Source organism: Brachyistius frenatus, unplaced genomic scaffold, assembly GCF_029030835.1.
Source record: "Brachyistius frenatus isolate BFR_SWC_R1_liver_20210118 unplaced genomic scaffold, ASM2903083v1 Contig_26, whole genome shotgun sequence".
In the NCBI taxonomy this organism is placed as follows: domain Eukaryota; kingdom Metazoa; phylum Chordata; class Actinopteri; family Embiotocidae; genus Brachyistius; species Brachyistius frenatus.
In genome coordinates this window covers 3,159,085-3,176,757 of record NW_027210625.1, presented here as the reverse complement: position 1 = coordinate 3,176,757, position 17,673 = coordinate 3,159,085, and the positions used below count along the sequence as shown (strand labels likewise).

The 17,673-nt window shown below is 43.6% G+C and overlaps 2 protein-coding genes across 9 annotated transcripts in view; one reads left to right on the top strand and one right to left on the bottom strand.

Moving 5' to 3' along the window:
* LOC138620775 (collagen alpha-1(XVIII) chain-like) overlaps positions 1-11,790 on the top strand; it is a 30,089-nt gene extending 18,299 nt beyond the window's left edge. For 6 of the 8 annotated variants that reach the window (XM_069698266.1, XM_069698262.1, XM_069698260.1 and 3 more), the window contains 40 exons: positions 381-461; positions 532-591; positions 668-743; positions 1,247-1,383; positions 1,529-1,546; positions 1,877-2,083; positions 2,165-2,191; positions 2,282-2,344; positions 2,424-2,507; positions 2,590-2,640; positions 2,721-2,861; positions 3,224-3,277; positions 3,356-3,400; positions 3,550-3,612; positions 4,031-4,162; positions 4,262-4,327; positions 4,413-4,430; positions 4,726-4,824; positions 4,937-4,972; positions 5,300-5,386; positions 5,594-5,626; positions 5,753-5,788; positions 5,878-5,937; positions 6,108-6,185; positions 6,324-6,359; positions 6,459-6,512; positions 6,617-6,688; positions 6,812-6,877; positions 6,981-7,011; positions 7,286-7,336; positions 7,420-7,454; positions 7,554-7,664; positions 7,754-7,901; positions 8,059-8,123; positions 8,364-8,492; positions 8,579-8,611; positions 8,695-9,159; positions 9,247-9,444; positions 9,574-9,683; positions 9,771-11,790. In XM_069698266.1, coding sequence (XP_069554367.1) covers positions 381-461; positions 532-591; positions 668-743; positions 1,247-1,383; positions 1,529-1,546; positions 1,877-2,083; positions 2,165-2,191; positions 2,282-2,344; positions 2,424-2,507; positions 2,590-2,640; positions 2,721-2,861; positions 3,224-3,277; positions 3,356-3,400; positions 3,550-3,612; positions 4,031-4,162; positions 4,262-4,327; positions 4,413-4,430; positions 4,726-4,824; positions 4,937-4,972; positions 5,300-5,386; positions 5,594-5,626; positions 5,753-5,788; positions 5,878-5,937; positions 6,108-6,185; positions 6,324-6,359; positions 6,459-6,512; positions 6,617-6,688; positions 6,812-6,877; positions 6,981-7,011; positions 7,286-7,336; positions 7,420-7,454; positions 7,554-7,664; positions 7,754-7,901; positions 8,059-8,123; positions 8,364-8,492; positions 8,579-8,611; positions 8,695-9,159; positions 9,247-9,444; positions 9,574-9,683; positions 9,771-9,978 — 3,564 coding nt within the window. In that variant the 3' untranslated portion in view covers positions 9,979-11,790. The remainder of the gene's footprint in view (positions 1-380; positions 462-531; positions 592-667; positions 744-1,246; positions 1,384-1,528; positions 1,547-1,876; positions 2,084-2,164; positions 2,192-2,281; positions 2,345-2,423; positions 2,508-2,589; positions 2,641-2,720; positions 2,862-3,223; positions 3,278-3,355; positions 3,401-3,549; positions 3,613-4,030; positions 4,163-4,261; positions 4,328-4,412; positions 4,431-4,725; positions 4,825-4,936; positions 4,973-5,299; positions 5,387-5,593; positions 5,627-5,752; positions 5,789-5,877; positions 5,938-6,107; positions 6,186-6,323; positions 6,360-6,458; positions 6,513-6,616; positions 6,689-6,811; positions 6,878-6,980; positions 7,012-7,285; positions 7,337-7,419; positions 7,455-7,553; positions 7,665-7,753; positions 7,902-8,058; positions 8,124-8,363; positions 8,493-8,578; positions 8,612-8,694; positions 9,160-9,246; positions 9,445-9,573; positions 9,684-9,770) is intronic. The other 2 variants (XM_069698263.1, XM_069698261.1) reach the window with 2 other exon arrangements.
* A 212-nt stretch (positions 11,791-12,002) lies between these two features.
* Positions 12,003-14,745, bottom strand: LOC138620777 (PI-PLC X domain-containing protein 1). Its single transcript, XM_069698285.1, has 7 exons — positions 14,527-14,745; positions 14,176-14,312; positions 13,798-13,923; positions 13,532-13,687; positions 13,084-13,196; positions 12,885-12,955; positions 12,003-12,550 (listed from the first exon to the last, which is right to left on the bottom strand). The coding sequence occupies exons 1-7, from the start codon at positions 14,627-14,629 to the stop codon at positions 12,219-12,221; spliced, it is 1,038 nt and encodes a 345-aa protein (XP_069554386.1). The 5' UTR covers positions 14,630-14,745; the 3' UTR covers positions 12,003-12,218.
* Between the last annotated feature and the right edge of the window lie 2,928 nt (positions 14,746-17,673).

Genomic DNA, 17,673 nt, shown 5'->3' with positions numbered 1-17,673 from the left:
TGACAGAAATAAATGAAAAACAGCAATGAATGAGCCTCCAAATGTCACCCACGGGACCCGGAAAAGTCAGAATAATGCAGTGTGTGCTAAAAGAGCAGGTGTGTGAGTTAGTGTGCGCAAGTCTGACCTCGTTATTGGGTCAGATGTCTCTTTCACATGTCCCTGTGGCAGCTAATGGCAGGTCCATGTCAGGGTCACTGGCAACAGGAAGGGCAGACTTAACCCTCCTTATCCTTGTAAATCTATTACTTGACCACTCTGACCTTTGACCCCTGACCAGACAGGGTGACCACATGTGACTGGGTTTTGAAGTAATTGTTACTAAAAGTTTCAAAAACGGATGTCATGCCTGATTATATTCACTATGTGTGCGTTTTCAGGGTGAGATTGCAGATCTGAGACTGGTGGGAAACCCTCGGGCAGCTGAGCGTTTGTGTGACGACGAGGACGACACCGATGCTGTGAGTATTTATTTGTGTAATATTCCAAATCTGAATGTTTTTCTGGAACTTTTTTTTTAATATCTTGCAGGCTTCTGGTGACTACGGCAGCGGTGAAGGTGACGGGAGACAGACGGGACACTTCGTGAAGGTCAGTTAAGGGCATTTATGTAAAAAGACAGTGGCTGCAGATGTTTTGAACAGCTGTATCTCTGTTGTGTCTTCAGACCACCCCTGCATCCCTCCGTCCAGTGCCCGAACCCCCGCTGACATCCGTAAAAGGAACCAGAGTCAAAGAAACAGGTAAAATGAGTTGATTCACTCACAGCGTGCGGCTGCCAAGATGCTCAACACCGCATCCACAGTGTGGAAAAAATAGCCACGGATGTTTTTAATCATACAGCAGTCGCTGCCAAAGAAACGTCTTATGGAATCACAGCGCTTTTATCCAGAAATATGTGCAAGAGGCTGCTTGTCTAGACCTGAAGCTGTGGGGAGTTTTGTTTCAGGGTTTATGAGAGAGGAAGCTCTTTCGCTCCTCCAGGTGGACAGTTAAAGAAGTAGAGGATCACAAGGACTATTAATGATGCTTTGTATTTAGAAAAAAGGATGAATAACAAGTGACAGAAATAATTTCATGTTTTATATTTCACATATTTACACATCAACACCTGCGAATTAAATGGTTTTGTGCATAAAATATGTAGTCTGTGCATTTGAATATGCATTTTTATGTGTAGGTGATTATTTTTTCTGCTGCACAGCTGAGATGTTCCTAACTTGCTGAATTACATCACGTCCTGCAGGTCCGAGCGGCGCTAAAGGTAATAAAGGAGACAGAGGAGAGAAAGGCTCCAGGGGGGACCAAGGCCTAGCAGGGCCGAAGGGAGACTCAGGCTCCAGCTCTGGTTTCTCCTCACAGGGCGGAGAGCGAGGACAGAAGGTGAGACGTCACTGTGTGTGTGTGTGTGTGTGTGTGTGTGTGTGTGTGTGTGTGTGTGTGTGTGTGTGTGTGTGTGTGTGTGTGTGTGTGTGTGTGTGTACGACGTACGACTGACACTATCATCTTTGTTTCTGTTTTAATTCAGGGAGAAAAAGGTGTAAAGGTAAGTCAACTACTAGCTGCATGTTTGAAGGTTTTTAATCTCTTCGTTTGGGTCATTTTACCTGATAAAGATGCAACAACGTATTTGGAGAGTTGCAGGTTTTTATTCATTTTTTATGTCCACTTACTTTTAAAAACTTACATGTTGGGTTTGGTTTATTTTAAGAGCTATACCTCCCACACAGTTCTTTCTATTTAGATGTAAACCCACTCAAATTCAACCTGAGATTCGGTACTTTAATGCAGTATCCATTTATTTTTCTGGTTAAAAGTGTTGAAGAACGAAAAATGTGCAGCTGTCGAAATAACAGATCCCCCTCTTCCTCACCAGGGTAACTCCGGCTCCACATACCCCGGCACTAAAGGTGACCGTGGCATTCAGGGGCCTCCGGGGCCTCCGGGTCCTCAAGGACCTGCAGCTGAGGTGATCCGACTCGGTGATGGCTCTGTTGTGCAGCAGATGGCTGGATCCCCAGGACCACCTGGACCGTCAGGGAAGGATGGGGCTGCAGGGCCTCGCGGCGCCGACGGGGAGCCTGTGAGTACAAAGAGGGTTTAGAAGGATCCTCTAAAATGTTTGGAGATGTTTATTACTCAGTGATTGTTCATTATTTTACAGGGGGATCCAGGAGAAGATGGAAAAGCTGTGAGTTATAATATTCCTACAAGGGAGAATCAATTATTGACTCTTCTAGATGATTAATAAGAAATGTAATATTGTTATTTTGGTTTACAGGGTCCTGCTGGGCCTCGAGGTTTCCCAGGAACTACAGGATCTGCTGGTGCAAAAGGCCAAAAGGTGCAACACTTAAATGCATAGATAAAATCAGACACAAGGCTTTACTCAGGGTGATAACTGTGAATCTGACTGTTTGCAGGGTGAGCTTGGAGAGGGTCAACCTGGACCCAGAGGCCCCCCAGGTCCACCAGGACCTTCTGGACCTGGGACTGGTGATCGCCCAGTGAGTCCATGCTTCACACACTCTTTTCTTGCACTGCATCAGTTCACACGTCAACCTTTCCACTTTATTTTCTGTTTCACAGACGTTTGTTGACATGGAGGGTTCAGGATTCACAGACTTGGACAGAATCCGGGTTTGTTGTTATTTCCTAAAATTTCACTCAAAAAAATTGAGTTGTTACGCAACATAGTCATCCTGTGATCCGTTTTCTAGGGTGGCCGTGGTTTTCCGGGTCCCCCAGGTCCTCCTGGCCCTCCTGGGATCCCTGGTACTTCAGTGGCGCTGGGAGCCAATGGTCCAGTAGCATTTGGACCTCCTGGACCGCCTGGACAAGACGGAGTCCCCGGTTTACCAGTGAGTATTGTACTCTGTTTGACTTTAACAGCACACTGTGAGAGCGTTGACTGAATCAATTAATTGATCAGTTGAATCAGTTGGCAGAAAATTAAGGAGATGAATGATTTGAGTCATTTTTGATGCTTCCAGCTGCACAAGCTGCTGCTTTATTTGCTTTTTGTGCCTTTGTGACCATGAAGTAATCTAAAGTAATTGTTAGTTGCAGCCACAGTATTTTGTATGAGAGGTCAAAAATCACCAAACAAGGGCAGAATAGTCTTTGTTACTCTCTCAGTTTGTGTTTGGAAGCAGGATAAGCTGCAGGTCTGTGATAACCACTCAACACTGACTGCTTGTGCATTGTGTGTCTGCTGTTTCAGGGCCCTCCTGGTCCCCCCGGTACACCTGGTCAAGCTGGACCCAGAGCAGAAAAGGTCAGACAAGAGTCTAACTAGCCTCTACATCTAATAAGCACGCAGTTTGTTTTTTCTTAAATCTCTTTTGTCTTCCAGGGTGAAACCGGCGAGCTCGGTCTCCCAGGAGCTGCTGGACAAAAGGTGAGTACAGTTGGAATTTCTCCTTTTAAAATTCAAATCTGCATCTTTCAAAGCAGAAAAATGTTTTCGATGAAGATTTGCTAATTGATATAAAAATGATATATTTGTGGTGGGTGCATCTAGATAGATTCTTTGTTGCTTTCCTCTAGCAAGACACACAAGACTCCAACTTTTTCACCGGCCTCTTCTCTTACTTTGCTCCATCCTCTACGGTGTGTAACAGGTCGCAGGTATCGGGGGGAGGGTCTCTGCTTTGGTGATTTACTTTGCTTTTCACAAGTTTTCAACATTTTTGTTTCCTCTTTTTGACATCATTCTTCCAAAACATTTAGCAGCTACCTCAACCCCATCGTCAGCTGTTTCACCTTTAACTTACTCGGGAGGAAAACTTTCTCTTCCTGGTTTAATTAAATGTTCAGTTGCTTACTTTCACTTTGCAGAGTGTAACTTTATCTAACCTTAAACAATCACTTAACTCTGCCTAACCTCCAGCTTTTAGCTCCTGCATGTCACCTGTTCCTCTCTTACTTTCTTCTCTGTCTAAATTAAAGGTAATTTCATAACTTACAAACATTAGACGTATCCAAGTAAGACAAAAAAACATCCTTATTTTTACTCCACCCTTCACAGGGTGCTCAGGGTGACCCCGGACAGACGGGTACAGCAGGGCAAACCGGGCTGGCCGGACTTCCAGGTCCCATGGGACCAGTCGGACCTCCAGGGCCTCCCGGACCACCGGGGCCGTCGTACCGCACTGGCTTTGTGAGTATAGGTTTCAGTTGTGTGTGGACACGTGAGGGCAATGAAAGTTGATGGCCAGATAAAGATCACTGTTTGAAAATTTCAATCCTCTCCATACAGAGTGACCAGGATGGCTATGACGTGATCAATGGCGTGCCTGGAGTCAGAGGCCCAACTGGACCGCAGGTAACTAGTTACTGATGTCGCAGGTCGTTGTCCCTTTAGCTCACATTACTGCACATCTCATGCTGTCCTGTGTCCTGTCTTCCAGGGTCCATCTGGTCTACCTGTAAGTACTTCAAACAACCTGTATGGCTTCGTATACGTAACCGCTCTCTTTATGCTCATATATTTACATTTCTGCTAAATATACCTACTCTCATTTTAAGATTTCTCAGAGTATACTAACATATAATATAATATACAAAATAAAACTGTATTACGTTGTGTACATGTTATATTATATTTTAACATGTTTTAAGGGCTTTATTGAAAGTCTACATTTACTGTACGTCATGTCTTTATTTATTCATCACTCCTGTTCTGAGTGTGACGATTAGTAACACATTAATAATGTTTTTTAGGGTAAACCAGGATTACCGGGGCAACATGGAAACAAAGGATCAGAGGGACCTCGAGGACCTCCTGGGACCCCTGGCTTGGACGGATTCCCTGGACAGTCGGTACGGGTTTCTTCTTCAGTTACTCCTCGTGTTCAGTGTAATCATATAATCTTCATGCATTTACTGTCTCCAGTGTTTGTGTCACTAAAGAGGCCACATGTTAATTTTTTAGGGTGAAAAGGGGGACAGAGGATATAAGGGAGAGATGGTGAGTTACATGCAAATATACAAAACATATAATACATACTACCTCATAATAGTGCTATACATGTTGCAATCTGCAGATATATTTTCATTTTTTTTACATTACCGATACTGGACTGTGGTGACATTGTTTATTAAAATGCATCTCTAACCAATCTTTTTCCTTTCACGGTTGCATATAATAAACAGCAGGTTCATATAAGGATGTTCTTTTTTTATACACCATGTGTAAAGCTTGACCCTGAACCTGTTTCCTACTCGAACAGTCTGAGACCTGCACCGTCCTTATAACATTATTTTGTGACTGATCTTGTGTGCATTTGTAACGCAGGGTCTACCAGGACGAGATGGCGGTCCACCTGGACCTCCTGGTCCTCCCGGACCTCCAGCACAGGTCGTCTCCCAGCCGAATGGAGATGTGAGTCCCAATTCCAACTGTAAATATACAGAGATGCACTAATTAATATGTCAAATTTAATTAACCCTCACGTGACAGCTTGCTATTTAACCACTCATTGACTAAATCAGACTGTCTCCTCAAGTCACTCGTATTCACTAACAGTCACAGCCTGCCTGACTGTTGATTCACCCCCGTACTAACTCACCTAACTTTGTCTTGCTGTAGTATAACGACGTTTATTGGAACGAAGGGTGGCAGGTGAGTGGACACACCCTTTGTTCCCCTAATTGATCTCACCATAATCCTCACTAAACTGAAGTCACTTTAACGAGCGTAAAGAATATTTTATCTTGTTTTAAAGTGTTATTATTCTCTCTTCTGTAGGGAGGACTCGGTCTTCCAGGTCGAGCAGGATTCCCAGTATGTGTCTCTAAAATTATCACAAAATTCAGCACACAAAGTTCTGATCTGACTAAATGGAAGGAAGTCATTGTGTTATGTGTTTTTAGGGGCCCGTGGGTCCAAAAGGAGAAAAAGGGGACTCAGGTACTCCAGGACATGCATCTAAGGTATAGTAATCCATGTTTTAAGATTATTTAAGATGCATATTAAATATGTTTTGGGTAGCATTGCATACTGCAAAGGTAGAGATTACAGGCTGTCTTGTAAAAATATGTTTTCCTTTGATAAAGTGAATCATTTTTCAGTAGCATTTTTGTAAACGTTTGTGTTTGTTCAGGGAGAGAAAGGAGAGCCTGGCGTCATCACGGGGCCTGACGGGAGACCTTTGTACCTCGGAGGTCTGGCAGGACAGCCGGTAAATTAATCCTTTTATAAAAATCCATGAAGGTGCATTCACTGTTATTTACATCGTGACTTTAAATCAAATCAAATGTTTAAGTATGTTAAATGTCAGCATGTGATTTCTATAATGTTCATGTGGATTCATTTACAGGGTGACAGAGGAAGTCCTGGCCCGGAGGGACCTCCAGTATGTACCGTTATTTAAAAATCTCGCCACTTTAGAGCTTTTTGACAAGCTAACGTCCTCAGATTAATATGAATGATTTCCATGTACGTATCTTTCCAGGGTCCGTACGGTCCTTCAGGCCAGAAGGGAGAGATTGGTTTTCCTGGCAGACCAGTAAGTAGGAGATATCAAATTAGAAATCCATGCATGTAAATTTAAGCCAAAGCAAGAGGCTCTGCTGACTTAAAGTTACCATCATGACAAATGTGATTCTTTAGGGTCGACCGGGATTAAACGGCGTCAAAGGAGAGAAGGGAGATTCAAGAGGTGGATCTGAATACGGTTACCCGGTTAGTATTCCTGATTGTGGCTTGATTTCCTGTTCAGAGTGAGTCACCTGAGCCTGAAATCATTTATGTTTGAGCTCTGAGGTTTACAACAACACACAGTAATCTATATTTGTTGTGTGTCAGGGTCCTCCAGGTCCTGCAGGGCCCCCTGGACCTCCTGGACCTCCTGTTTCCTTCGACGGAGTCAGAGTGAGTCGAGACATGAGATTTTCCAGAAGTGGTGCATTTACTGGGTGTCCATTAAAAATATAATGTTTCTATGCACTTTAAAAAATGTCCCTTTTTATTCCAGGGATATGACGATTCCTCCAAATATTACCCCGGTGAGTTTACGTCGCCTTCATGGGCCATGAGTGGAGGAAAACTATGAAAGAATAGTTTTAACATTTTGAGATAACATAAAGACCTGAAACAGGTTGAAACTTCTGTGATATTTGATTAGTTTACTCTGTATAAAAATGAGGCCAAAGAATAGTCTGGCAAATAAACCTCCTCAAAACCACAACAAATAAGAATAATTTGGGTATATCTTAGCATAAAGACAGAAAGCAGCTTGCCTGTCACACCGTCATGAATAAAACTGCTGTTGTTTTACAGTTAAAGGAGAGAAAGGTGATCAAGGACCTTCAGGGACTCTGGAAATTCCAGGTAGCACCATGTTGTCAGGGCACATGCATGCAGAAAAAAAGCACAAACACTTTTCAAAGCAAAGTATGTTGTTTCTTATCCAGGTTTCGGCTCCAGATATGACATTTACACTTTGAAGGTAAACCCCCTCCTCTACACAGTTATGATTTTATGGTTCAGATTTTATTAGTTTTCTTCATATTGTTTGTATTTTTGTATGTTATTATTTTCTGTCCAGAATGAGATGAAAGGTGAAACAGGCTTGAAAGGAGAGAAAGGAGAACCAGGCGGAGGATACTATGACTCCCGTTATGGAGGAAGTGGAGCTCCGGGAGCGCCTGGACCTCCGGTGAGATCACACCATGAAAAACACAAAACCTCTTCAGGATTCACTGCCTTAATTTGACCCTTAAATCTCCATCCTCTGTGTCTCATCAGGGCCCTCAAGGAGACTCCATCATTGGCCCACCAGGCCCCGAGGGGCCGCCTGGACAACCAGGAAGAGGCTACGATGGCCGACCTGGACCACCAGGGCCACCTGGACCTCCAGGACAATCCCTGCCTGGGCCTCACAGGGGCACACAGAGTGAGTCATCATAAAAAAAAAATTCCCCAGATATTCATTTTAAAGAGTAGATTTACTTCCTTAGGGGAGGTTTTAACATTACTTCTGATCATTATCATTATTTCTGTAGTCTGTGTTTGGTTTCATAAAAGCTCATCTGGTTGTATTTGATTGACAGCTATCAGTATTCCTGGACCGCCGGGCCCACCTGGAGTGCCTGGACTACCTGGACACTCCTCAGGGGTCAGTATACCTTTGACACAGTCAGATATGTCTGCCTTTATTCCTCCTCATCTATCATGAAATACAAAGTCTCTCTTTGTGAATAAATGAGAAAGTCATGCACGCAGCATCATGTTTTATGAAGAAATCTTAAATTGTCAGATAAATATAGGAGAGTTTAAAGTCTAATAAGAAGATAAACACAATAGCTATAATGTGTATTTGCACCATGTAATCGGCACCATGTTTTTGTGTTTGTAGGTGACAGTGTTGAGGTCTTATGATACCATGGCGGCCACAGCCAGAAGACAACCTGAGGGCTCTCTGGTGTACATTATAGACCGAACTGATCTCTACCTGCGGGTCCGAGACGGAGTCCGTCAAGTCCAGGTGAAACATTTATCCTTACGACGAGCAGAGTGACACAAAAATACGTTACAAATGTGGATATTAATGCAGTTTTCTTCACCTTTCAGCTTGGGAGCTACATCCCCTTACCCGCTGAGGATGTGAGTGTATTTTAGTATAAAACACTTCCTGTTTTAACACTTTTTAGTTTTGGGTATAAAACAATTCCTGTTATTTTTTTCAGGCTAATGAGGTTGCTGCTGTCGAGCCCCCGCCGGTCGTACCTTTATCCCCAGACCACCACTCAAACACCGGCACCTTCACCTATGACGCCCAGAGGCCACCCGAGAGTCCGGTCCAGCAGCCAGACCCGCATCACCCAACCCACCACGACCCCCAATACAACCCCGACCCCCGATACCAGCCGGACCCACGGTACCAGCCGGACCCACGATACCAGCCGGACCCACGGCAACAGCCGGACCCACGATACCAGCCGGACCCACGGCAACAGCCGGACCCACGGTACCAGCCGGACCCACGGTACCCAGCACCGACAGATCCCAGGTTTCCGAGCTACGCAGACCGGTTAAACCAACCAGATAGTAGGTATTCTGTCCCAAACACTCACTACCCAGTCACCCCTCCACGAAGACCACTCCCACCTCCGCCCCAGACTCCGGTCCACCACCACAGCTCAGGACCAGGGGTAAGAGAAGCCACTTTGCACATCTAAACCTCCAGCTGGTCTTATCCTGAAAGTAAACATGTGCTGCTGGGTGTGTTTCCCCTGCAGCTCCACCTGATCGCCCTGAACAGCCCTCAGACTGGATCCATGCGGGGCATCAACGGGGCAGACTTCATGTGCTTCACTCAGGCTCAGGCCATCGGGCTGAAGGGAACCTTCCGGGCCTTCCTGTCCGCCAGACTGCAGGATCTCCACAGCATCGTCCGCAAGACAGACCGGGACCACCTGCCGATAGTCAACCTGAAGGTACATAAATCAAGTTTTCAGCCATTTAAGGAAATCGTTTGGATGATTAAAACCACTCGTATGTCTGAATGCTACCTCATTTCCCAGAAGCATCCGTTTTTTTAGCTAATTGCTTCTCGTCTTCCTCAGGATGAGGTTCTGTTTGACAGCTGGGACGCAATGTTCAACGATGGCAGAATGAAGGACAACGTGCCGATCTACTCCTTTAATGGCAAGGATGTCCTGAGCGACAGCACGTGGTGAGGAGGAAACTACTCTATTACAGCCTCTTTAAGACTCGTTACGTGTAGAAAGTCACTAAAACTTGATCTTCCTCTTCATGCCAGGCCGGAGAAGATGACGTGGCACGGGTCGACCGGCGGCGGTCAGCGGCACGTCGACGCGCTCTGCGAGACGTGGCGCGTCGGCAACCGGGCGCTGACCGGCATGGCGTCGTCGCTGCACAGCGGCAGTCTAGTGCAGCAGAGCTCCAGCAGCTGCTCCAGCTCCTACGTCGTGCTGTGCATCGAGAACAGCTACATCGCCAAGAGATAGACACAAACACACACACTCAGAAACACACACAACACTGGACAGTCCCGTCCGGCTTTTGTCCTCACACACGTCGATATGTCTTTGCACTGTTTGTGGTGCTTTGTAAATATGATTTACATTTATGAGTAATTAGTTTGTTACCCTCTCCTATATGGTGCTACACAGGATTATCCCACATGTTGAACCTAAGTGAAGTTCAGGTGACCTACATTAACTCACCCTCCGGCAGCCATATTGGAAGTCAACAATGGCCTTAAAGGTTTCCAAAGATGCAGCCTTGTCGTGATTTCTCTGCTGTTTGTGACTCGTCAGGTAACAGTGGCTGTAATGTTTGCGTAAACAACGAAATGATCACGAGTGGTTTTTGTTAGTGTGGCCCAGTTTGAATTAGCCCAGTGTGTATTTTTTTTAGTTTGTGGTGTACACGGGATTGAAAAATGTACTCTTTATACTGTAACAGCACTTTTTTCTTTCGCCAGGAATAAAGTCCTGGTTGCTCTGTGACACAGACAGGGACAGGGACTGTTTCTTCAGGGAGAAAGATTGTCTGACTGAGCGGAGGTAGAATGTGCGTGTAAACCCGCCATTGGCTTCACTGCATGCAACCATTTTCAAACTCACCGTCGCAGCAACCAGAACAACCTCAGAACAGCAACCTACAGCTGAAAGTGGTGAGTTTGGACCAAGACGTAGATCAGGCAACAAGGCCTGCTTAGTTTTTTTTCTGCATTTTGTGGGGATTTGTTCTTTTTAAAACCTGGTCTCGCTTCCCCACTAAAACAAGTTCCTTCGTGCCGTCCAAGACAATTGTGATTTAGATTTCTTTCACATTTACAGTAAGTGAGACAGAAATACTTTAAAAACCGCGTTCAGAGGTCACAGAGGTTATTTTTCAGAAAGCATTCTGCTCTGTGACTGTAATATAATTAAAATACACACTTATTCTTTTCTATTGTCTTGTAAATTATGTCATATTTTCAATCCTGTGACTCCCTTGCGAGATTTTGTCAGACAACAGCAAAGTTATTAATTTACCTGTGACACAACAGTAGAGAAAACACCAGGACTTGAGCACATGACCAGACTGGAGCGATTAGATTTATCTCAGAGGGGGATAAACCACTACAAATGATGTCTGAATGACCACGAGAATCTGTCCAGTTTTCATGTTTCTGTCTTTGCTACAGCTCAAGTACCTAAAAAACAGTGTTAGTCATGGTTTAAATAAGATTTCCTGTGTTTTAAACACCACTTTTATATTCAGTTTGTGTCAGTGCTGGAGTGGAAAATCGGTATTGGATGAAATGTTCTGATGATTATAATATAATATTTAGCGTCCAAGAGCAAAGTAAACATTTAGTTTTTGTATGTTTTTTTTCAACTCCTTCTCCGCAGCACTTGAGTTACATCCTTTTCATTTTGCTAAAGGGAAGATATTTTTTTAAATTTTAGCAATAACAAAGGGATATTTATTTTTGATAAACCTTTTTCTACTTCACCTGGTAATGTGTGACGTGAGTGCTTTCACACAGAAAAACAAACCGTGTGCAAGGATGATTTGAAGTTTGCGCACATAGGAGGCAAACCAATAAAATGTATGTACAGATATCTGACAACCATAAAAGTGTTGTGCACTGTTGCTAGTTTTACTCACTGGAGTGTCCAGTGGAGAGGAGGGTAGATGACATTTTCATGTACTAACAGAGCCATAACAGTTATACGTGTGTTAAGACTGTCTCTCCTGTCATGTGATGAGCAACGTGCTGAAATGCTGTGTCTCATTGAATAAACCTGAGTGAAGCTCTCAGATAATGCTGACTTTCACTGATCGGGCCGCTCTGTATCAAGGAGAGAAGACCAAGGGGAAACGGGAAGCTGCTGGAGCTCCAAAATCACAAAAAGTAGAAGGCTTGATATTATCTGATGGTTTTGTTTTTGTTTTTTTCCCACTCTTTGCAGTAATGAACAAGTATAATGATCATTTGCTTCAGTTAAAAACAATTTATAAATTTTATTGTGTAACTTTAATGAAGGAGAAAGGTATGAAAAATAATTATCTTATACACATATGTAAATATATGTAATAATACACAGTCAGTATTCAGAAATAATGCAGCACTATGATGTAATTAAAGTAACAGAGTAGCAGGCAGCGTGAACATTTATAAACAGGATGACGTAACAATTATTGATCCTTTTCGGACTAAAAAAGAAAATAACTTCTCAGACTATCGTGGTTCTCAGTCTCTAGTCTTGTTGCTGTGGCAACAGCCAGTAACATCTGCAGAAGATGCTCCCGGCGTCCCGCAGACAGGACGGGGAGCGGGCGAGCAGATTCCGTCCGCCAGTTTGTAGTTCAGTTCAATCACAAGCGAGCAGAACCGACTGAGTCCCACAAAGTCGCAGCACACGATGTTGACCCTGTCCCCCTCGGGCCCGGGCCGCTGCTCGCCCACCCAGCGCAGCAGCGGCAAGAGGGCCTTCATCGTCATCTTCCTCATGTTCTGCAGGGGATGTAGGAGGATGTAGGAAGCGTCTTCTGTCAGGTTCAGACCGCTGACGTAGAAACCAGCTAGAAACCAAACAGTCAGTGAATCAGGTCAGTAAATGAAAACAAAAACAGTAAACCAGTGAGTAAAATCAGACCTACCTGCAGTGCAGTTTGAGCTAATTAAGTATTTATATTTTGTCACTTTTTGTTTTTTACTCGACTAATTTTTTACTAAAAACACTGGTTTACTTTTCAGATTACAAAAATGTGCAGCAGTTAGGTGTTATTTTTTATATATTAATACATCAATAATATTTACCCATTACGATACATTTTATTGCTGATACGTTTTGAATGCAGGACTGTATTATAGATGCTTTTCCTTGAGTGAATGATGTGAACACTTCCTTCATACCTGGTCGTCCTCTGCGCTGCTGCTCCTCCAGATAAGTGATCACTTTCTGTGGGTCTGGGCTGTCGGCATACCTGGAGACAGAGCGCCCCCGCCATGTGATGTTTACAGTGAATATTTGTAGTAAAGAAATAATGAGATAATACTGGGATTATAAATTAGAACAATATGGGCCTGAAAAGGCTGCAAAAAGTGAATTTACCAGTAAGGTATCACAGTCCACAGCTCAGGGTGCTGCAGCACCATCTGCTGGTCGTCATAGGAAACAACAACCTGCTGACCTGTGGACCAACATGAGCGCAGAGTGGGAGTGTCCTGCACACACACACACACACGTTTTGACAATAATCCATCATGCAGTAGCATCAGGGAGGCGTCTGATTTGTCCAAAATTCAATCAGCTCATAGTACTTCAAACTGGATACAGAAAAGGATAAAAAAAAAAAAAAGATTAAAAAGATGATGAACAGATAAATTCTGACTTGATTCAAATTGATCTAAATAGTTTTATATCATCTGATCTCAGAGCCCAAAGGTTACATATTTAAATGTCTTGCTTTGTCTGAACAACAGCCCGTATATCTTTAATTTACATTAAAAGAGAAGCTGTAATTTTTTTACTTGATAATGAGTTCATGATCTCTTTCTACCTGTGAGGAGCACAGCTTCTCTCTGAACAGTGAGATGATGAACTCCACCAGATGAGCATGATCTTCATCTGTCAGAGATTCGAAGTGTGAGCAGGAAACGATCACGACCTCTTTGGGATGAGCGTCCAGCCAGGCAGCCAGCTCGCCCAGAGCCTCCTGCGTGCAGACGAATGTCGTTATTAAATCAAGTTCAGCTCACGGCAGAGTTTCAGACATGAATGCAACTTCTCGCCTCTTTACTTTTGTGCCCATGAGACTTCACGTACCTTTACGGTCATCAGCGTGAAGAGGCCGTGGGCGAAGAACAATTTGCTGCCCCCTGCCAGCTTCCTGGCGATCCGCAGGTCCAAGAAACGAACACCAAGTTCACATTGATCACTGAGTACTGTTTGCTGCACACATATACAGGGAAGCATTAACGGAGGATACATAATCAGATATGGAAAAAGTAATAATATCTGTGTTGGAATTTTTTTTTTTTTTTAAGTCATCGGCTCTGTGAAGTTGTGATATGCTCAAAATGAACTGTACACTCAATCTCTTTGATTTTACAAGTTAGTGAGCACCATCTGAATGCATAGGCTAATTTCAGAAGGAGAAACAGGCCCCGGGTGTATGGGCCCCTGAACTGGTGGCCCCTTTACCTGTGTGGTGGCCCAGCGGTAAACACAGGGGCGAGTCCAGCAGGGAAACAGCCTGTCAGTCAGCCTGAGGAAGCAGGACTCTGATCTGAGCACAGGAGAGGAGACATCCAGGCAGAAGGACATGCTGTCGTGACTCCCTGTGGAGACAGAGGGGGGGGGGGGGGAGCAGTCTCAACATGCCCAAAAGTATGTGGACACTCTGCTGCGGAAATCCCATGTTTGTGTAGTTAAATTTAACAGGACGTTAACGATAAATACACAATCTTTAAAACTGTGCGCGTGTTATCTATACTTTACTACTTATATTTAGCTGTAATATGTCCCAAACAAGCCGCGGTGATGTGGTTTTACCGGGTATTGCCAGGTTCCACAGCGGGACGTCCAGCAGCGCCTCCGGCAGACGGGACATCCAGTCCGGGTTTTCTCGAAGCTGCGGCCGCTGTTTGTGCCCCATGTTCTTCACCTGAAATGTTTTGCCTGTCTTAATATCTTATCAGGGAGGTTTGACACGCTTCTTATGCTTCGTTTGAGTTCAAACGCGGTTTGTTTACAGTCTCTTCCGGATACAAAACGTCTTGTCGTTTTGCGGGCACTTCCTGTAGCCATTTTCAAAATAAAACCGGATATAAACAAAGGCGAACGGGTTAATTGCTTAAATTGATACTTGTAATTATTAATTCAAAAGCATAAATTACTTTAATGACTTTTTGTTGTTGTTTTAAATCAGGTTTATATAGGTTTTGATGTACACAAAGTGCACTCAAGTTGTAATGAAAACAGAAGGGGGGTTAAAGGTACTTTTCTAAATTCCCCAAAAACTGAACCCTATAAACTTCTCAAGTCACATATTTGAAGTGCATGAATTGGCAATGTTTTTGAGACCTGGATTTGTATGATTTACTTGAAATATGTGTTGAAATTGTAAACAGGCATCCACACATCAGTGGATGCTGCAGAGAGGTTAATTATATTCGTACTGAGCCATTTGAATCATCAGTAGTGCTTAAAGGGAAGCTGTTCTCAACCTATTTTTCCCTTTGAATGCTTAAAATTCAGTCATCTGTGCTTGTGACTGCTGCATACCAGTACACAGTATGAGGTCCACCTAAGACTGATCTCTGTGAATAACTTTAAGCTGCTTGAAAAGGTCAAATTATCCAGTTGTAGCTGCTTTAACTGTCTTGTTACCCTCAATTTATTACTGGGTGCTGACCCCTTCAATTGGGAATCGCTGCTTTAACTTGGATTATTACCTTCACTAAGGAGGTCATGTTTTCTTTGTGGTTTGTTTGCTTATTTGTTTGTCTCTTTGTTAGCAGGATTATGGAAAAGATGGAAGCGTGTAGCTGTCATGCACACCCCGAATGATGGTAAAAACCTAATGGTTTCTTTGATGGTCCACTTGGATTTGTCCAATACACCACTGTGGAGCACTCGGGCAGGTTTAAGGAGCAGAATAATTATCATCACCACAGCATATCAAGACACATATAGTGGTCTAAGTTGTGGAAGTCCAGAAATGATCTCTGCGTGCTCTTCTAATAATTATTCTCAGAATATTTTCTCCCAACAAAATATTTTAGAACTCTTCAGAACCTAAAAGGAGCAGGAGCCCTTCCTTCTCATGACCTCCTCTCCTGGTACTGCTGCTCCTCTATTAGATTTTGGTGATATATTTACACACTTTATGATGTTGTGGAATGAAGGACACATGAAAAGTGTTAAACAAAAAAAAAGGAGTGAAAATCACACTTTGTGCTGCTTTGTTCTGTAATAAAGCAACATAGCGCAGCAGAAAATCAAATTAGAAACTGAAGAAAACTATTTACTACTGACTGAATATTTTCTCTCCGTGCGCCTGTTGTGCTATTTATATGTCAGCAGCAGCTCATAGTGACCCTCATTGGAGTCATGCATGAACAGATTATTCCAATTGAACATTTTATTAGCAAATGGACAAACAGCTGCTGTTTGACATTTCTCAGAACCACTAAAACCAACAGCTGTGAATCAATTAACTCTACAGTGGGTACGGAAAGTATTCAGACCCCTTTAAATTTTTCACTCTTTGTTTCATTGCAGCCATTTGCTAAAATCAAAAAAGTTCATTTTATTTCTCATTAATGTACACTCAGCACCCCATCTTGACAGAAAAAAACAGAAATGTAGAAATTTGTGCAAATTTATTAAAAAAGAAAAACTGAAATATCACATGATCATAAGTATTCAGACCCTTTGCTCAGTATTGAGTAGAAGCACCCTTTTGACCTCGTACAGCCATGAGTCTTCTTGGGAATGATGCAACAAGCTTTCCACATCTGGATTTGGGGATCCTCTGCCATTCTTCCTTGCAGATCCTCTCCAGTTCCGTCAGGTTGGATGGTGAACGTTGGTGGACAGACATTTTCAGGTCTCTCCAGAGATGCTCAATTGGGTTTAGGTCAGGGCTCTGGCTGGGCCAGTCAAGAATGGTCACAGAGTTGTTCCGAAGCCACTCCTTTGTTATTTTAGCTGTGTGCTTAGGGTCATTGTCTTGTTGGAAGGTGAACCTTCGGCCCAGTCTGAGGTCCAGAGCACTCTGGAAGAGGTTTTCTTCCAGGATATCTCTGTACTTGGCCGCATTCATCTTTCCTTCAATTGCAACCAGTCGTCCTGTCCCTGCAGCTGAAAAACACCCCCATAGCATGATGCTGCCACCACCACCATGTTTCACTGTTGGGGTTGTATTGGGCAGGTGATGAGCAGTGCCTGGTTTTCTCCACACATACCGCTTAGAATTAACACTAAAAAGTTCAATCTTGGTCTCATCAGACCAGAGAATCTTATTTCTCATAGTCTGGGAGTCCTTCATGTGTTTTTTGGCAAACTCTATGCGGGCTTTCATATGTCTTGCACTGAGGAGAGGCTTCCGTCGGGCCACTCTGCCATAAAGCCCCGACTGGTGGAGGGCTGCAGTGATAGTTGACATTGTGGAACTTTCTCCCATCTCCCTACTGCATCTCTGGAGCTCAGCCACAGTGATCTTTGGGTTCTTCTTTATTTCTCTCACCAAGGCTCTTCTCCCACGATTGGTCAGTTTGGCTGGACGGCCAGGTCTAGGAAGAGTTCTGGTCGTCCCAAACTTCTTCCATTAAATGATTATGGAGGCCACTGTGCTCTTAGGAACTTTGAGTGCTGCAGAAATTATTTTGTAACCTCGGCCAGATCTGTGCCTTGCCACAATTCTGTCTCTGAGCTCCTTGGACAGTTCCTTTGACCTCATGACTCTCATTTGCTCTGACATGCACTGTAAGGTCATATATAGACAGGTGTGTGCCTTTCCTAATCAAGTCCAATCAGTTTAATTAAATACAGCTGGACTCCAATGAAGGAGTAGAACCATCTCAAGGAGGATCAGAAGAAATGGACAGCATGTGAGTTAAATATGAGTGTCACAGCAAAGGGTCTGAATACTTATGACCATGTGATATTTCAGTTTTTCTTTTTTAATAAATTTGC

Excerpts from the sequence above, each read along its gene's own strand:
- LOC138620777 (XM_069698285.1), bottom strand. The coding sequence starts at position 14,629 with ATGGGGCACAAACAGCGGCCGCAGCTTCGAGAAAACCCGGACTGGATG. Across the intron at positions 14,313-14,526 it reads GTGGAACCTGGCAATACCCG|GGAGTCACGACAGCATGTCC; the intron begins GTAAAACCACAT and ends CTGTCTCCACAG. Across the intron at positions 12,551-12,884 it reads GCAGCGCAGAGGACGACCAG|CTGGTTTCTACGTCAGCGGT; the intron begins GTATGAAGGAAG and ends TTTGGTTTCTAG.